The 20,150-nt window shown below is 42.9% G+C and overlaps 2 protein-coding genes across 17 annotated transcripts in view; both read right to left on the bottom strand.

Annotated features, from left to right (window-relative positions):
* Positions 1-20: 20 nt before the first annotated feature.
* cab39l (calcium binding protein 39-like) lies at positions 21-11,203 on the bottom strand. 3 transcript variants are annotated; one of them, XR_006026701.1, is made up of 10 exons: positions 10,997-11,203; positions 8,514-8,643; positions 7,443-7,607; positions 4,427-4,545; positions 3,850-4,018; positions 3,440-3,499; positions 3,210-3,275; positions 2,930-3,073; positions 929-2,581; positions 21-711 (listed from the first exon to the last, which is right to left on the bottom strand). XR_006026701.1 is itself a non-coding variant. In XM_042079962.1 (9 exons), the coding sequence occupies exons 2-9, from the start codon at positions 8,613-8,615 to the stop codon at positions 2,402-2,404; spliced, it is 1,005 nt and encodes a 334-aa protein (XP_041935896.1). In that variant the 5' UTR covers positions 8,616-8,643; positions 10,997-11,203; the 3' UTR covers positions 21-2,401. The 3 variants fall into 3 exon arrangements, 2 of the variants coding, with proteins under 2 accessions (XP_041935896.1, XP_041935897.1); XM_042079962.1 differs by having other exon boundaries at positions 21-2,581; XM_042079963.1 differs by lacking the exon at positions 10,997-11,203 and adding an exon at positions 10,450-10,702 and having other exon boundaries at positions 21-2,581.
* Positions 11,204-11,764: 561 nt separating this feature from the next.
* Positions 11,765-20,150, bottom strand: part of mcf2la (mcf.2 cell line derived transforming sequence-like a) — a 66,713-nt gene continuing 58,327 nt past the window's right edge. For 3 of the 14 annotated variants that reach the window (XM_042080708.1, XM_042080705.1, XM_042080709.1), the window contains exons 25-34: positions 19,699-19,801; positions 19,420-19,523; positions 18,666-18,758; positions 18,306-18,368; positions 16,082-16,156; positions 15,307-15,381; positions 14,257-14,366; positions 13,876-13,976; positions 13,332-13,435; positions 11,765-13,197 (exon numbers count right to left, since the gene is read on the bottom strand). In XM_042080708.1, the coding sequence (XP_041936642.1) occupies positions 13,118-13,197; positions 13,332-13,435; positions 13,876-13,976; positions 14,257-14,366; positions 15,307-15,381; positions 16,082-16,156; positions 18,306-18,368; positions 18,666-18,758; positions 19,420-19,523; positions 19,699-19,801 (908 nt within the window). In that variant the 3' untranslated portion in view covers positions 11,765-13,117. Of the gene's footprint in view, positions 13,198-13,331; positions 13,436-13,875; positions 13,977-14,256; positions 14,367-15,306; positions 15,382-16,081; positions 16,157-17,131; positions 17,455-17,600; positions 18,369-18,665; positions 18,759-19,419; positions 19,524-19,698; positions 19,802-20,150 lie in introns of those variants that run through there. The other 11 variants (XM_042080706.1, XM_042080710.1, XM_042080707.1 and 8 more) reach the window with 11 other exon arrangements.

Genomic DNA, 20,150 nt, shown 5'->3' with positions numbered 1-20,150 from the left:
CGATGAATGAAGGCAGAACATTTGATGCATTGGGTTTCCTTTATTGGTGATGTTTTACAATTTCTTTCAAAGTGGAAACAAATGCAACCATGTGATCTTGAAATGAAGTTCCATTGTAGATATGGGAGATTCTGAACTGATTACTTTTGGTTTTTGTTCTCATAGTTGAACTTTTTTTTTTGTCAGAAAAATAAAAAATAAATTCACTTGTTCCTGGCTCAGACTAAGGTAGTGTGAGCCCCCATCACCCTTTTTCAAACCAAGCAGTACAATACTGAGGGACCTGAACCATCCTGACTGTGGAATGCCAATAAATTATGCAAAGAAAGTGATAACTTGGTAAATACAATAGCAGTATTTGCCAACAAAATATATTTTTTTTTATCAAGGTAAATATTTGGCAATCAAAACAGTGGCTGCATGTTAAAACAAGCTGGTTTCAGAACACTGTGGAAAGGTTTCCACATCACCACCACAGATCCACCAGATGCCACTCCTTCATCCAGAGACCAACCTTCAGAGTTATTCTTAAATCCAAATTCGTATTGGGTCATGTGAGTATGGTTCACTGTAATACAAAACCCGTCACACCCGCACCCCTTCCCTACCATTGGCAAGTCAAATGTCATCGTGGCGAGAAGTTGGACAGCTCCTCAACTCCTACCCTACAGGATCAATCCAAGTCCTACTCCGCTGAGCTCAATCAAAAAACTGCAGCAATTACAGAAGAGAAAGTAAAGTACTTCATCAACAGTAGAACTCAAATATAGTGAGTTAAAGAGGTTCATTGCTTAATTAAGACAAATATGTTCCATCAGACCATATTTTAAAAATAATAAAATAATGAGAATTAAGCTCCCCCTTGATTTTTTTTTTTTTAAATACAAAATAATGAGCTGGACAAGAAGCACACAAAAACAAAAGGCACCTGTTTTAACGTCTGTGTCCTCAACTTTTGATGTGTTTTCAGCAACCCTCGGAGTTAACGCCGCATCTCATCTTTCACTACGCACATCGGGATGAGATCAAAGAAAAACAAGCTCACTAATGGCTACTGGTGAGACACGCCTGCCATGAAAACACCCCCCCCCCCCCCCCCCTCGCGCTCACAGCAACAGAAGAAAGAAACTTCCGGAAGTGCTTCAGATCTTTGTAGTGCACTTTTCATGGCACCAGCCCTCAAGAGCGTACAAGCCAGCAGATGGACCCCTGACAAGTGACCATGGCAACAAAAACGCAGCTGGTGGACACCCAACAGGTAGCCACGGCAATAAAAAAAATATAATGAGATACAGCCCTGTTTAACAAAAAAAGTGAACTTCAAAACAAAGTTTTAAAAATGTACAGCGATAAATGTTGCACTGAATCCTACAAACACCAAGATATTGGCAGTATTGCCCATTTCATATTCAAGAACTAATGATCAAAAATTAAAAACACTAGTTCTCAGTCAAACCTACTGATTAATAATTATTTCAAACAAACCTTGATTAAAATATTATTACAGATTTCACATTTTCGCCTTCCTGTTTACGGTTAATAGTTTTTGGACTCGCGCCTGAAGCCCACGGACTTCTCTGAACTCTTGGGGACAGCCAGTGATCCTTTGGTGTTTGATCAAACCCAAGCTTTTATCAAAAGGCCTGCAGCTTTCAAATACTGTGACACGTGAAAAGAAAACAAATACAAAGACATCATGAGGAGGAATGCAATTATGAAAAGTGAGCTCTCAAACTCAAAAGCAAGACAAGACAGAAACAAAGAGAGAGAGAGAAAGAGAGTGAGAAAGAAAGAGAGCAAGAAAGAGAGTGAGAAAGAAAGAGCGCAAAGCTGTATAAGTAAGTGGAGAGGGCAACCTCCCTTTCCTACGTGTTAACTAACTACAATATCTGGGTCCTCTACAAATGTACTGTACAAGACAGACCACTCTGGGTCATTCCAGCTGGGCCTTTGGGAAGAGCTCAGACTTCAGGAGTGCTACAGGTGAGAGATGGCTGGCCTAGGAGCAGAGCTGCTGATAACCTCAGACACAGTAATAGGACATCCTCTTACGGTCCATCCCCTTGGCTCTTCCCCCCGGGAACAGGATGCTGTAACCCTTTGGTTCCCCCCTCTCCAGCTGGAAAATCAACCAGTCACCCCTTACAGTTTTCCAAAAACATCCTATTGTGGCACAAAACTAAGGAGGAAAAGGATGTACTTTCATGAAAGGAATTATGACACCATCTGTGATTGAGGACTAGACTTTTTGCAAGCTTGATAAGTAACTAAGAAAAAAGACATGTTTTTTTTCAAGATTTTAAATAGAGTTATTAATATTATTATTATTATTGTTAATATATTTGTATGTTTTGTTTTGCTCAGTAAAAAGTGGAGGTTGACATCATTGCTAGGCTAAGCTTTAGGAGGCGGGTTTCTTCAGGTCTCGTATCTGTTTGATCAGGTAGGTCTTCTCGTCGTTGAACTGCTCGTCATCTGTGCGGTCCTTCTGGAAGTTGCTCAGGAAGTCAATGAGCTTCGTCTGGTTCTTTAAGAGAATATCTACAATAGGCTGCGTCTTGTTGGGGTTGGCAACAAACACCTGGAAGACAGTGTGAGAGAGAGAGAGGAGAGAAAGAGAGAGAGAGAGAAAAGGAGAGAGAGAGAGAGAGAGAGAGAGAGAGAGAGAGAGAGAGCAAGGGAGTGAGTGGCAGGCACAAAATGGCCATGGTTCTCTTCATCTGTATTTACTTGACTGACGTTTTTATCCAAAGCGGCTTACAGATGTCAATGAAACGCAGGGCCAGACTCCCTGGAGCGGCTAGGGCCACAACGGTGGGAGCTGAGAATCGAACTCAAGACTTTACAGTTTACTAGCATGCAAATCCCCTCTACACCACCCCCCCTCTGGCCCTCCACCATCTCTCTGCAGGTCTGCAGGGCTGTTTACCTTGAACACGTGGAAGGCCTCAAACTGGATGTTGGGGCTCTTGTCTCTGAGGAGATTCATCATCAGCTTCAGGTTCTCCGGTTTGCTGATGTAACGCGTCATCACTGTGAAGTTGTGTCTGTCCAACAGAAGCTCTCCCAACAGCTACAAACGCAACACACACACAGCACTACAATTTACCGATGCCTCCAGACAGATGTATGTGCTAATTACAACAATAAATAAATAAAAGTAATATAATAATACAACACTTAATAAAGTGTTTCCTGCTCTGCTGTACCTTTAGTGACTGCCTCTTGGTCACGTAATTCTCAGAGTGCAGCAGCTTCTCATAGTCTGCAAACACCTGCCAATGTGCAAACACAAAATAAGGACAAGCTAACAATCCAACCATAATCAATGACCACATTCAATTCAATCTTCTGGTGAAAACAATGTCATTTGTATTATTTTTTTTAATGTATATATATATATTTTTTTTTTTAATACAGTGACATCTCTGGCACTTACAGTATCGTAGTTCTGTTCTAAAAACTCGGCCACCAACACCTTGTGCCTTGTGAGCAGGTCCTGCAGAAGAAAGCAGAGTTATGAGCAAACTCATCTTAACATGTCCATCTACTGCTTCTGACAATCTGACTCTTTCTGAACTGAATTGCTACAGAGGGAAAAGAACACACTCATAATAATATGTGGTTCTGACGTTACAAATTAATATAGTTATCACATGTTAAGTCATCGTTAGTTACACACCTAACAGTTTTAGGGTAACGGGACAAAGTAAGCATGCAGGTCTTGATGTGATTGCCACCACCCTTGGTAAGAGCTTAAGCATCCACAGGGAACACAGAAAGCAAAGAGGCTTTTTTCAGGCCTGCTGCATTTCACATCATTGTGCCCGTGAGTGAAAAACTCCTGACCTTGAAGGTGGCGAAGGCGTCTGAGGCAATGTCAAATGTGGACATCTCCACATAGTTGAAGAAGTCGTGGAAGTGCTCAGAGTGGAGGACGACCTTGGCCAGCGGCTCGTGACGAATGCACTCCCGCAGCATGATCCCACAGTTCAGGGCCACCTGAGGCGTCTCGTACCTGCCCGACCAAAAACACCTTAACACCCAGCTCTGGGACTGAGGGGAAACGGTAAGACAATTTATGCGTATGTGTATGTGTACGCGCTCACAGGGCTGGGGAAGCTATACAACTACACACTACAGACAACCAATGTGCCAGAGAGAGAGAGAGAGAGAGAGAGAGAGAGATAGAGAGAGAGAGAGAAATAGAGATAGACAGAGAGACAGAGAAATAGAAAAAGAGAGAAGAAAAAATAGATATAGAGAAATAGAGTGAGAGAGAGATAGACAGAGATAGAAAGAGAGACATAGAAAGAGAGAAGAAAAAATAGAGAAAGAGAGAAAGAAAGAAAGAAAGAAAGAAAGAAAGAAAGAGAGAGAGAGAGAGAGAGAGACAGAGAGTGTGTGAGCGAGTGCGAGTGCTCACCCTTTGAGCAGGATGAACAGCACCTCCTGGTGGGAGCAAAAGTACTCCACAGTGGGACTGCGAGTGCCAATCTGCCTTCGCAGGATGTTGTTGAAGATCTGGCACACATCCTTCTTCCCCTGCACACCACAGCATAGCAGTGTCACCGACACAACCATAGCACAGCACAGCACCACAGTGCCATCAACATAATCACAGCACAGCATCTGTTCTAGAATCTTTGGTCAAAAGTGCCTCCGCAAGCGCGTCAGTCCAAACACAGTGAGACATCAACAAAAAATCATAACCAAAACAAAAAGACAACTTCACCACTGAGTGAATTGTTAACAAAACCATTTTAGCGCCAGCAGCATTAAGACTTCAACTACATCATCAATATTACCACAAGATATGCATCAACAGCTTTAAGATTACAGTGGACGGGCCAATGGTTTGGCTACACAACTCATAACACAATGACACAATGAATGTGTTGACAATTACCATCGCAGTAATAATAAAAACAAAAAAACTATCAACATGACAGCTGCTCAAAAATAACCCTGACTAATTACAACCGCATGCCACAATGTTAGACAGCATTCTTCTTTTCTAAAATGACAGCTTCTCTGAATGTCTAGACAGAGGTCTAGACACTTCCATATATCATTTTGCTTTGCATTCGGTCAGCTTTAAGACAGGAACTCTCTGCACGGACACTGGAGGGACACGGACGGACGGACGGACGGACACACACACACACACACACACACCCCACACACACACTGGGAGAGACATGTGGGGTACTGTGAGGATATGAGGGCTATACTACTAAGCTAGGCAACTGGTTAACCCAGGTAGCTTTGGGAGCAACCACTGATCTCTAAAAGAACACTCCACTTAGCAGCTAATGTTTCTAAAGAGATGTGTTGTTTGGAGATCAGTGGAAGTTAGCAGCTAATGTTTCTAAAGAGATGTGTTGTTTGGAGATCAGTGGAAGTTAGCAGCTAATGTTTCTAAAGAGATGTGTTGTTTGGAGATCAGTGGAAGTTAGCAGCTAATGTTTGTAAAGAGATGTGTTGTTTGGAGATCAGTGGAAGTTAGCAGCTAATGTTTCTAAAGAGATGTGTTGTTTGGAGATCAGTGCTTACTCTTGCAGTCAGCTGGGTAAGCCAGTAACCCTGGTTCGTACTGTAGTATCACCCTGTGGTTTAGTGGCAAACCTGGGAATGTTAACTAAGAGCAAGTGGTGAACGTCCCAGAAGAGACGCTATGGCCTCAGTCTCCCAACCAAACAAAGGCTCCTCTTCCGGGAGGGCTCACCACTTCATCCGAGTTAATTTATCCAGGTTAGCCGCTAAACCACACGCTCGGAATATCCCCATGATGTAGAGGAAAACATAGAGGGAGGGACAATACCACATAAGCTCAGACAACAAGTGGTGTTTGTAGAACATGTCGTCTTATTGACATCCAAAAGAAAAGTAAAGCACTGTTGTGATGAGAGGGACGCATACAATCTGGACTAATGATTTTTTTTTTTTTAAATATCAAGGTATATTTGCATCAGGGTTCCCACTCTAAGTCAAGTGTAAAATTCCATGACTTTTCCCTGACAAAAAATCTGAATTTCCATGACCTATTATGAGAAGATTTCTGAGCATAGCGTTCAAGAATCTTTGACTTTTTTTAGAGCGGAATATGAATAAATGGGTATTGAAGAAACAAAGTTGGGCTAACCATCACCACTCAAACATGCAGTAAAGCTAATAACCAGACATACACCAATTCTGTGTGGAAATACACTTGTATTAATGTGTTTTGGCAAGTATATTCTAAACTGCTACAACAAAATTCCCTGATATTCCATGACTTTGCCCCAGATATGATAAAATTTCCTGACTTTCTATGTCTGGAATAGACTTCATCAAAATTCCATGATAATCCAGAAATTCCATGACCTGTGGGAACCCTGCAGCATATTCTAGTTAGCCTGCTAAGGCTTTAGAAGTTATTATGCATGTAAACAGAATGAACGGAAGATGAAAACGGGACGGAAGTAGAGGTTCATGAATAAGGTGGATACCAAGGGGCCTCACCTCAATATACTATATGTATACCTGGGTCTAAAGGTGATGTATATATAGGTATATCTGCAGAGCCTCACAACAAAGTATGTGTATGTATATGTACACAAACACAAACACACACACACACACACACACATACTGTATATATTTATTTCAAATTCCTGGGTCTATAAGTAGTATATATTAAGGTATATATCTGCAGGGCCTCACCTTAAAGACTAAAGTACTGGTCTCTGTGTATATCACAGCAAAGCACGCTCAATAAACAGAGGAGCATGTTCAGTGGCAGACTTCTGTCACTGTCATGCTCAACAGATTGGTTGAGGAGGTCCTTTAACTTTTGAATGCCACACAAAAGGGGAGGGGAGAAATTGACTTTTCAGCATGAGCCTGTCTCTCTCAGTCCCTAGCACCCTATCACTTTGTCTGCTGACCACCTGACTGTTTTACAGGTTATATTAGCCTCTCTACACTATCTGGACTGTGGTCATAACATACACCTTATAACTTATTCCCTGTTATATATTGTTCTTAAAATATATTCTTGTTTTAGTTTGTTAAGCAATTTTATTATGTTCACATTCTTGTCTTTTCATAGTCATAGTTAATATGTAATAACAAGCAAAGTTATTGCACTGTTCAATCCCTGCACTGTTCACTTTTGCACTACCACCATTGCACACACTCCACCATAGCACCTGATCATGTTCAATGCATCACATGGTCCGTCCATACCAGACCTTTGTAATCACTTCACATGCTCTTTAATTTTGACATTTCTGTGAGTGATTTTTATGTATGTGAGATATGTGTGTGTATGTTGTGGTTGTATAAGCTACTGGATGCCTAAAAGTTCCCTCAGGATGAATAAAGTGTCCGTCTGTCTGTCTGTCCGTCCGTCCGTCTATAGGTGGTGTATATGAAGATATATATCTGCCGGTTCTCACTTCAAAGTCGATGACTTGCAGGTTCTCCACCAGTGAGATGAGCAGTCCGCTGTTGTACAGCTCTTGAGCCAGCTGGGCCACCGTCTCCGTGTGCGGCTCTTTGTCGTTGGTGCCGTACAGGATTTCCTTCATGGCCACCAAACATTTGGACACCTCTTCTGATGCCTGGCGATACAAAGGTGAGGACCACGACTGAATACACGCCTGCTTGCTCTCCTGATAAGAGGCCTGCTCACACACACTTGTCATTAACACACACACCCAGGTTTGCCAACCGACGGCAGCTAGTTTTGTAGTCTTATTCACAAATATTAGCTGTTGGAGAACAGGTCAAATATTTGCGATTAAACCTTTTTTTCCCCAAAAAAGATAATATAAACCCTGGCATTATCCTTACACTTGTGACTAATCATGCATTCATTCAAATCAACCGCATCTACAGATGTCTCAACATTGGAGAATCAGAAGCTACGGGGCTGTAGTGGTCAACAGGCTCGCTGGAGCGCTGTGTTGGCTTGATGTCTCTGGACATCACTGAGGTGTGCAGTACAGGCAGTCCTGTCCCGGCCTGGTGGAGGAGCACAGAGGTGAGTGTGCTGCTAAGGGCCCTAGCACTGAGGTGCAAATGAATGTCCAACTCCGCCAAGAAGCTCCCTTCTCACCCCTATGTAACCCCTCACTCACTCTGAGAGAGGACTCAGATAGTCTCACAAGGCCAGACCACGACCATTATATGTTGTGCCTTTTCAGCAGAAAAACGTTTCATTTTGCCTAGCAGAACTAGGCCTACATACATAGACTGTATACATAAGCCTACATAAGGGGAAACCTTGTTCCTCTAGCTGCTGGAAGTATTCAAGTCTCCTTTAATTGTTAAGCTAGCAGAATTCTAAACATGTTAAGCTTTTCCTCCAAAACACAACAAAGCCCACAATACAACTACAGCACCTCTGGTCCAGGTTCAACATCCTCAGATTAGCTCAGATTTTATAAATTGATTTGTGCAGGCTATTGAATTCCAAAAACACTGGCAGTAGCCTAATCACTGACCACACCCAGCAACACACTCACCTTGTCTGTCTTCTTGTCCTGCTTGACCAGGATGCCCAGGTTGTCCTTTAGAGTTTTCACAATGTCAGTGGGACTCTTGTGGGACTTACCAAAGAGTGGCATGTTGGCAGGAGTGTCCTCTCCTCGGAGTCTGCGGAATGTAAACAAAGAAAAAAGTTTAGAGAAGAACAAGACAGCACCTGAACTGAAGTGTCCACTCCTAAGCTTTTCAACATTCTGGTGTTGGTATGGTTGTCACAACAATGGGACAACACATTCTTAGAGTTGCTGGCTATGTGAGTAACACTACCTTCCTTTCAGAACATGCTTAGTTAGAGAACTGAAGTCAGTGTGAAAGTGGTGTTTGAGAGCTCATCTCTGAAATCTCTGCCAGCACTTGGAAACATACGCTATGGAGCCTCCAGAGACCTTGTCTGGCGGAGGAGCTAACTTGTGACCGGTAATCCTCGGGAACGCCACCCTCCACCCCCCCCCCCACCCCCTCTGCGGAAACCGCGTCACTTTGATCACTGCTCCTTGGCAGCAAGAGCTGCTGGCTACCGAGGATCCAAGTGCTTACTGGACTAACTCCGTAAATGCCCCAGCATCCTCCTAGGCACAACCACATCAACAAAGTCACCTGGCCCCAACAACTGAAAATGTATGATATATATGAATACTTCAAAGCAGCCACTGTATGGAGTTTTGCTCTAGAACTACCAAGCTAACTGCAAAAAAGGCATGCAAAGACCTTACAAACACCAAGAACAAAACAACTGGTACTATTGACCACCTCATGGTCACTGGCTGTCAACGGGCTTGGAGGTGGTATGACTTGATCCACAGAACTACATAGGCCTAATGCTTAGCCTGGTTAGCTTACAGGAATGACAGATATGTTTATCTGACCCCCACATGACATCACCATCATGACCAAAATCCAACGATAACTAGATTCCTACAATAACACACCACATAGTCACTTATGCAAAACATTGTCACTATGTTACCTCACGATTTAGACAAGATCTTTTTTTTTTAAATCAACATCAATGCAGGGCTTTTGATGCCTAGAGGCTCAGGTCTTATTTTTTCTGTCAAAAAGGCTATAGTTCCTTACAGGGCAAAGATGCATATTACATTGTATCTAATTTGCTCAGTCAACTTCAACATCTACTGTAAAGAAACTTAAAAGAGACCTGACCACTGGCCAAGATTCCACTTGCCAGTGACAGACAAGTACATCCATATGATCTCACCTGCATTGCTTATCGTTCACATCTCTTACTCAAACACACGCACAGCCTTGCTCCAGGTAACCCAGGGCTGAGTCAGAGCTCACCAGAGGGCGAAGGGTGAAGCAAGCATCTATCTATCACTGCCTGTCAAATACTACTGCCACTAGCATCAGAGACGACACACCCACATCATTCAGAACTTGCAGCGAGCCAACTCACGGGTACAGGAAAAACTTTATGAACCAAAAAAAATAAACTAGCCTTGACAAGTACCAATGACACATATAATCAATAAAGACTGATGTAATCCATTCGTTTTTTCCACTGATATACAATAAACAGCAGCACGGGCCGCGACTATAGAAAGTGGGGCTAAAGTAGGCTATACAACAGCCTATTAGTTGCATCAAAGCAAATAACCTACACCACAGTGAGTTACTTTAATGGGCCTATCTGAAACGCAAAATATACAATAGCATTGTGGCTTTAAACCGCACATTCACCAGCATTACCACGGAGATTAAACCAGGAAATATCATCAGCACTATGCGGTATCAAACTAATGTCTGATCGAAGCCTGATTTTTATCAAGGTCAGACACGAGACCATTGGAATTTCTTCTCATGGCACAGAGCTTTTTTCAGAGATTACTATGGCTCGATATCGCATTAACGTTATCGAGTACGACCATAGATGTTGCTAGCCTTCGAGCTAATCACCTGTTTATAACAAGGCCTCTGCTCTGTTCGCCCAACTCCACGCAAAGCAACACAAACAATGCGGACAAAAGACTGAGCTAGCGAGCTAGCTAACATGGGAAGAGCATGACACAGGGCGGTACTTGCATTTCACTGCTCGAACAAAACAAAAAAACACAATTAGACCTAGCTTGCTAGCTTGCCAGCTAGTTAACGACGAATTAAGCGTCAATCCGTCGCCCATGTAGCAGCAACACAGCCGACACGGACGGGACAGACAGACACCCCGCCTGAGTTCAGGTCAGCTAGCTAGCTACAATTTAGCTTTGCTAAAATTATCGAATTGACGTCTGACATGCGCGAATCGAACATTTATTGTGCGACAATAAAGAGACTGTCAAAAAGAGATTGGCTTCATTTTGTTAGCCAACTAGCTAGCATATTTGTGTCCACTCGATCCAAGTTTGAAACAATGTCAAGGACACCATTAGCTACTTTAATGAACCAAGAGTCGATTTGGTCCGTCAAGTTTTGATTCCCAAAATGTCAACCAAAGCTTGATACTTACAGTGCAAATGTATATTTTGTGTCTTTTTCGCTCGGATATCTTGCCTGGTGCCCTGTCTCAATGTAACCGAGCTGCTTTTTCTGGTCACGCCAGCGGTGTGTGTACACTGGGCTAAACGTCAGAGGAATGTGTGTATGCGCGAATTAAACAGTGCGGAATCTTTTAAGAAGGCAGTACAGAATTTCTCTCGCGGTGAGTCAGGGCTATGTCAAGAGGAGATCGGGCCTCCAACATGATGGTCTGAAGCAGAAATGTATTCTGCCGCTCATTGGTGCCTTCTGCAATGGGGCGGTGCGAAAGAGTACCCGGATAAGACATTTTAGGGCCGTTCACTGCCAAGCTGAAATCAAGGGGATTGTAGTTGGCACTTGGCAGACGTAGCACTGTGAAACCACTCGCCTACCTCTAATGTGACGCAGGTCGAATGAACATTGATTGTTGACACTTTGAAACAGACTTATATGACTGACTGGTATATTGCTGTTGAAGAGTCTAACAGGCTGTGCCAACATTGAGTCAAGTCAGGTTTATTTATAGCCTAAATCACTTTGGAACATATCAACATGGTAATAGTAGGTATATATTTCTAAGTGTATCTTATAGTATTTGTTGTAATGTTTTGTTAAACATGTTCCAACACATAAAAAGTAGCCATACTTCTACTTTTCGAGCTGGATCATGTATCCAGCAGTAACAGGCTACAGAGCAACATGGGACTACCGGGCCCAAACGTGTGGTTATAGTACACAGACCAAGCAGACTTCAATGTTAGTATAATTTTTCTGTGGACTTTATTCAAGCTTAATTTCTCTTCATACATCTCAACGTCTTAAATACATATTTACACATATACATAAACATGTATGCATCATGGAAAACAGACACATGCAGCAATGTACTGCATCCATTGTGGTACACAGTAACACAATACCTCTTGGTGAAAAACCCAATGAAATAAAAATGTTTGATGTATAAACTAAATGTTTTCCAAATGACTTAGACGGCCTTTGTTCAGATTCAGGGTTAAGGGCCAGGTTCAGGGTTAAGAGGACTTGGATAACCTGCTGGTTGTATTTTAAAAACATTTCCTACATTTAAAATATTCAGATTGTTGCTGCATGCTTAGATTATTTAAGTATTTTTAAAAAATAATGTATTGTAGATTTAAATTTCTTCCGATGATGAGATTTCTGGAAAAATAATCTGTAGACAGATTACAAATTTATGTGAAGACATGGAAAATGGGATTTACAGTACAACGTAGAAACTCAAATAAAGACAATGATTCATGAGAACATAACCATTGTGATCTCAATATACAATATATATTTATATATTTATAATGTTTTCATGGGAAAATGAGGTAAAATTCAAAATATCTGTACAATTTTTATTCTTATTGCAGTAAATAATTTAACTTTTACACATTTTCATCATTAATACGTACAAGAAACAGAGACTGCTCACAGTATTTTCAATAAGAGACTGAACATGACGCCACAGTCTTCGCAGTGTTCCAAAACACACAACTGTCTCCACATATATTGGCAAAAGAGCTCTAGTTTTGTGAAAATTTCACTCAGGACTGAACAACGAGTCAAAGATGTCGGACCTCTGATGTGACACATAGTTGGTGATCTTTTTACTTCTGTGCAGTGGATACATAGTGGAGAGAGACAAATGAAGAGTTCATTCTACACTCACTGTCAAAGTAACACTTACGGACTCTCGGACTCCTTCCCAACTAGAGAACATCTAAATGTACACTTTTATGTTCCCAAGATGGAAGAAAATAAAAAATACATTTTATTCATAGTATAGGGGAAATAAAAATGGACCAGTAAAACCAGCATTTGGAAAGAATACTTTCAGGAAGAGCTGTCTCTTGTGATGAATGCAGCCCCCCCCCCCCTCCCTCTCTCTCTAAGAGTCCAAGAGAGGGTGAGTTGTGAACTCAGAGTGATCCAGTCACACCGAGAACAGCTGAGGACGACCCACTGCACCAGGAAATAATATTCTGCAACTCCACTACTGCGAAAAGCTCAGCAGTCACAGCAGAGAAATGCTGCACACATACGAGAGGCCAGAGGAGGGCGCTGCAGTGCAGGCTCTCAGCAGGCCTCAGGGCTTGATGTCAGAGAAGCTTGTGTAGGTCTCACTGCAGCTAGAGGATGTACTCAGATTCCCCGAACCACTTCCCTCTGCAGCAGAGCAAATAGCACAATACGTTATATTAATTCAAGCATGTATCAGAGGACAGTACACACACACACACACACACACACACACAGGGAGATAGAAAATAACACACATTCTTACACAATCACCCCCATACCTGAGCTCGTGAGAGATTGTGTGGATTTTGACTCTCCTATTAATGTAAGGAGGTTAGCAGCCGGTACCCAGCCTTCTTTGTTGGTCTTGAGGTTTTTGACAAACCTGAAGCGCACAAAAAAACTGCATCAGCATCAGCTATACCGGAGTACCGCAGAGGGACAACTGCATTCACCATTATACAGACTTCTGACCTAATCTTCTTATTATATGAAACATTAGGAACAACTAGGCTGTAAGTAGATGACAACAACCTTAGGAATTGGTAATGTTTGAAAATGAACATAAAACGTTAACGCAGAACAACCAGGTTGAAATGTAATACTTGTATATCTTGCAGATACATTTAAAGGTGTTAATTAATGTATAATACTGTGATAATATTACGATATATATAATAACATGCTAAGAATGCACAACAACAACAATAATAATAACAACAATAATGACAAAGCTTTGTTTTCAATCAAAACTCGGTTCCACAGCCTTCCATGACCAATTCTAAAGATTTTGTGCCATTTTGAATCGGTTTTGAGTAGCCTCACCACTGTCCATCATCTCCCTCCTTCACCAGCTGGACCGTGTCGCCACTCTTCACACACAGGTCTTTCTCATAGTCGGCCACCACCACGTACTTGCCTGGGGCCTGGAGAACACACACACACACACACACACACACACACACACAGAAAAAATCAGATCAGCACTGATGCTTTGTAAGACTTCTCTTGAAGCATTTCCTAGGGTTTCTTTTGAAATTTCTTGAGCACAAACTAAAGCCATCATGTGAGAGTTTTGAATGTTGAGTGTTGTTGTTGTGCTTAGGATCTTGCTCATGGTGTTGAGATCGCTAATGGATTTTGCATAGGTATTAAACTAGCTTTAGTTAAACTCGTCTGTGTGCAGCTCTAAATCTGGCCACTCACAAGTTTCTTGACCCCCTCATCCTCGGGGTCAGAGTTCAAGGGGTCCTCAGCACTTGAGTACCCATCATGCTCCTCCGAGGCATCCATGGAGAGGGACGCCTTCGTCCAGCCTGGAGAGGTAGGGGGGAGAAGAGAGAAGATAATGTGAGTCGGAGAAGCCTGCTCTAGGACAAACATCTATAAACTAAGTAAGACATCAGGATATGAGGCGGTAGAAAGCGAAATCTTGTAGAATAGTGCTATTCTGGTGCACAGGGTTGACTCAGTGTAATGCAGTGTCCTGTTTAACACTAGTTAACACTGTTTAACTCTTTTTTTAAATTAGGGAAAAAATATGTTTCTCCAATATGGTATGGAGAGTGAAGATGCAATTTAAACGGTAAAAAGGTGATTCAAATTCAGAGGAGGGAAGCCGAGGTACGGTGATTTCAAATCAAATCAAATTTGGTACTGAAAAACAATCATGACAGGAATATGTGATTGCTTTTGATATTGTGGGATTGTGATGGTTTACGTGATTGTAAGAGGCATATCTGAGAGCCATACCCCAAAGCAGAGGCTGTGGCCACAGTAGCTATGGTCAGCCACAGTGGCCACACACAGCAAGTCAACGATGACCCAACCATAACCAAGACCAAGCAGACCCATGCAGTATAGTAGGATCATGTTTTTGGAAGTACCTCTGCTTGTTAAAAAGTTAGACCACTTGCTGTGACATTTTGAGGTATGTGTTCCACACACACACACACACACACACACACACACACTTTTCACACCACACAAACACACACACACCAGCTCCAGCTATTATTACACTTTCATACCTGAAAAAAGAAACACACAGTGGAGGGTCTGTCTACAGCACAACAGCACACTTCACGGCAACAAGCACACACAGGCAGGGGTGTGTGTGCACACTCTAATCCCTTCTCCTGCTTGGTGCCTAAGTGAGGGGGGGGGGGGGGGGGGGGCTGGTTAAAGTGCATTCAGGGGTTTAGGTGCAGAGTACAGCAGTCCAGGAGAGTCCACCCAGAGCAGGCAGGGGTTTACCTCGCCGCTTGGCCTGTAGGAGGCTGGACGTACTCAGCCACCGCACTCGGCTCAGGCCTATGGGAGGACCTGTGTCTGATAAAAGAGCAGCCGTCACACACACGCACGCACGCACACACCAAGGCCCATTCCTACACTTGCCCCAACAAAGGGACCACGTTTCAGCCAGTTTCACTCACTCAGTCAATCTAACTCACTCTAACTGAATCGCTCACTCAGTGTAACTCACTCACTCAGTCTAACTCACTCTAACTGAATCACTCACTCAGTGTAACTCACTCACTCAGTCTAACTCACTCTAACTGAATCACTCACTCACTCACAGAGAGTGTTATTTACTCTCACTCACTCAGACTAACTCAGGAACACTCACTCTTATTCACACACTCGGTTTCATACTTTTAAACCCCAACCCCAACTTCTGAACTGACCAACATGTCTATGGTAACTGACAAAGAACCAAATGAGTTAATGGATTCATGAAATCTGTTGAATAAATGGCAGTAGCAAATGGTATGTTTTTTCAAAACAATCTATCATCTTCTGAATGAACTCAGTTTTGACTGACATGAATGATGATACTTAATATCTACATACAACATTTTATCCCCTATTATGATAATGTTTATATAATTGAATTCAACATCATAAGCACACAAAATGCAATGCACTATTAGGAGCTGTGGGCAGTAACTTGACCTCCTCTCCTACAGGGGGCGGCAGAGAGGCCGGAGGAGGGTGGAGCAGGAAAGGGAAACGTTAAAGGGAGATATACCTCTAAAGCCAAATGGAGTTGGGTCACTCTTAATCTCATGCCGTTTGGTTTTGTGGTCGGGACTAGGGGGAGATCCTGGCAGGAGAGCAATGGACAGGAGAGAGAGAGAGAGAGGGGGAGAGAGAGAGAGAAAGAGAGAGAGATGTAGAGAGGAGAGGGGAAAGACAATCAGAACAAGAGAGGAAATGATCAAAGAGTAAAACCGAGAGGGATAGAAGACTAAGAGGCGAGAACAACATGAAAGCGTGAAGAGGGAGTAGGTAGAGTTAGAGAGACACTACTGATGCACTACTACCTATCTTAGAGTCACTACTGATGCACTAGACAGGCTAGATGTGCGACTACCTATCTTAGAGAGTCACAGACAGGCTAGATGTGCGACTACCTATCTTAGAGTCACTACTGATGCACTAGACAGGCTAGATGTGCGACTACCTATCTTAGAGTCACTACTGATGCACTAGACAGGCTAGATGTGCGACTACCTATCTTAGAGTCACTACTGATGCACTAGACAGGCTAGATGCGCGACTACCTATCTTAGAGTCACTACTGATGTGCGACTACCTATCTTAGAGTCACTACTGATGCACTAGACAGGCTAGATGTGCGACTACCTATCTTAGAGTCACTACTGATGCACTAGACAGGCTAGATGCGCGACTACCTATCTTAGAGTCACTACTGATGCGCAACTACCTATCTTAGAGTCACTACTGATGCGCGACTACCTATCTTAGAGTCACTACTGATGCGCGACTACCTATCTTAGAGTCACTACTGATGCACTAGACAGGCTAGATGTGCGACTACCTATCTTAGAGTCACTACTGATGCACTAGACAGGCTAGATGTGCGACTACCTATCTTAGAGTCACTACTGATGCACTAGACAGGCTAGATGCGCGACTACCTATCTTAGAGTCACTACTGATGCGCAACTACCTATCTTAGAGTCACTACTGATGCACTAGACAGGCTAGATGTGCGACTACCTATCTTAGAGTCACTACTGATGCACTAGACAGGCTAGATGCGCGACTACCTATCTTAGAGTCACTACTGATGTGCGACTACCTATCTTAGAGTCACTACTGATGCACTAGACAGGCTAGATGTGCGACTACCTATCTTAGAGTCACTACTGATGCACTAGACAGGCTAGATGCGCGACTACCTATCTTAGAGTCACTACTGATGCGCAACTACCTATCTTAGAGTCACTACTGATGCGCGACTACCTATCTTAGAGTCACTACTGATGCGCGACTACCTATCTTAGAGTCACTACTGATGCACTAGACAGGCTAGATGTGCGACTACCTATCTTAGAGTCACTACTGATGCACTAGACAGGCTAGATGTGCGACTACCTATCTTAGAGTCACTACTGATGCACTAGACAGGCTAGATGCGCGACTACCTATCTTAGAGTCACTACTGATGCGCAACTACCTATCTTAGAGTCACTACTGATGCGCGACTACCTATCTTAGAGTCACTACTGATGCGCGACTACCTATCTTAGAGTCACTACTGATGCACTAGACAGGCTAGATGTGCGACTACCTATCTTAGAGTCACTACTGATGCACTAGACAGGCTAGATGTGCGACTACCTATCTTAGAGTCACTACTGATGCGCGACTACCTATCTTAGAGTCACTACTGATGCACTAGACAGGCTAGATGTGCGACTACCTATCTTAGAGTCACTACTGATGCACTAGACAGGCTAGATGCGCGACTACCTATCTTAGAGTCACTACTGATGTGCGACTACCTATCTTAGAGTCACTACTGATGCACTAGACAGGCTAGATGTGCGACTACCTATCTTAGAGTCACTACTGATGCACTAGACAGGCTAGATGCGCGACTACCTATCTTAGAGTCACTACTGATGCGCAACTACCTATCTTAGAGTCACTACTGATGCGCGACTACCTATCTTAGAGTCACTACTGATGCGCGACTACCTATCTTAGAGTCACTACTGATGCACTAGACAGGCTAGATGTGCGACTACCTATCTTAGAGTCACTACTGATGCACTAGACAGGCTAGATGTGCGACTACCTATCTTAGAGTCACTAGTGATGCGCTAGACAGGCTAGATGTGCGACTACCTATCTTAGAGTCACTAGTGATGCGCTAGACAGGCTAGATGTCCTATCTTACGGCTAGTGCCCTCACAGGGGTATGGGGCTCTACTCTATAGTACCTGGTGGGCAGAGAATGGCCATGGGGAGGGTCTGACTTCTCCCCTCTTGTGAAGATAGCAGGTCTGTGTCAGGAGGCATACCATAGTTCACTTCAAATTTCACTACATTTGTTTGTACATATCTTTTTTTTTAAATTATAAGTCAAAATCTTTAGCGGTTAAACTGCAACTGGTGCTCATGTGAAAGAAATAAAAAAAGGAAGACCAAGTAGATTCTGTCTACAACATGTTTAGGACACGATCCATCTCCCCGCATCGAATCACTGAGCCTATCTAATGCTGCCATGAACTAAAATTCAAAATACTTCAATGTCACTTCCTGTAATATGTGTACCGACAGATGAAGAGATGCAGTTCTACCTTTCTGGCTCTTGAGGTTGCTGAATCCCTGCAGCGTAAAGCGCTTTTTAGCTGCCGCGGCCCGATCTGTAGTGGGACTGGTGACCGTGTCCTCTACAGCCACCACCACAGCAGAAGGAGGAATGAAGGAGAGAGGAGCAGGCAGGAAGGGGGAGAGAAGGAAAGGAAGATAAAGTACTGTACGTCAACATAAAAGCAGGAAAGAGGAAGCAAGTACAAATGAACAACCATTTCAGATGCCTGCAGGAGGGAGAAGAGAAAGGAGGCAGAATGCGAGGACAGTGACACAGGACAGAGTCTGCATGCCTGGATATTGTTAAAGGACTCTCAGAGAAAAGTACACTTCCTAGGAGCACCAGAGGAGCATGCCTGGATATTGTTAAAGGACTCTCAGAGAAAAGTACACTTCCTAGGAGCACCAGAGGAGCATGCCTGGAGATTCTTAAAGGACTCTGAGAAAAGTACACTTCCTAGGAGCACCAGATGAGCATGCCTGGAGATTCTTAAAGGACTCTGAGAAAAGTACACTTAGATCAGTTTTGAAAAAGCAGAAGCTAACAGCAGTTGGCTCTCGTGTCACACCTGCATAGCTGTTCCTCACTTCCTGGGTACATCTGTGTGCTTTACGTGTTCATCATTTGCATGACTTTTATTGGTGGATGAATGTTTTCAAGGTTATAAATTCAGGTTAATCATTTCAGAGGGCTATTTTTAGAACCCTCTGGTACCAAAGTTCTCAATGGTGACTACTCACCTTTAGCCTTGTCTGTGGCCTTAGGGGAACCAGACTCGGCCGCGCCAGGCTCCGCCTTCTTCTCCTCAGCTTTCTTGAAGCTCTTTTGACTGCTCCTGAAAGGGCTGTAAAGAAATAATAATGAGATACAAAACATAAAAAAATAGAATAAATAATCAATTATTAGAGATTGTAAGGACTGCTGCGACCAAAACAGTTAGTGGAAAGCAGTTTTTGTTCCTGGATGTTTTCGGACAGGAGAACAGACTGGAGTTGAGAAGTTGGAACAGAACGACAAACCTCAGACTGATAGATCCGTTGCTGACCGCAGGCGAAGGAGACGCTGTTTCTGAAGGCTTCTGCTGTCTTGCATCTGACGCAGCGAGGGAACGGAGAGATAGGCCTATGTCAGATTTTTAAAAACCATTCTAATCAAGTTCCAGGGAAAAATAAGTCCATGCCTTATCAGCGCTTAAAAGGCATACAGTACAATGAAATGAGTGTTGTTATGACGATCTGGCATGCCAAACAAACCCATATCACTCTAATCCACTGTGCTGTATATGTTTACAACATGGCTTACAACATAGAATAACAATAAACATTACAGCATACAGCAGTTTACAACATGGCTTACAACATAGAATAACAATAAACATTACATTATCACTAAAAATAACATTTTAAAGTAAAATGATACTTTAATAAATGCCATTTTAAATCATGACAATAAACTAATAATAACATTAGCA

The sequence above is a fragment of the Alosa sapidissima genome, chromosome 23 (assembly GCF_018492685.1).
Source record: "Alosa sapidissima isolate fAloSap1 chromosome 23, fAloSap1.pri, whole genome shotgun sequence".
In the NCBI taxonomy this organism is placed as follows: Eukaryota; Metazoa; Chordata; class Actinopteri; order Clupeiformes; family Clupeidae; genus Alosa; species Alosa sapidissima.
The sequence above is the reverse complement of the archived record's forward strand: the minus strand, read 5'-3'. Positions and strand labels throughout refer to the sequence as shown.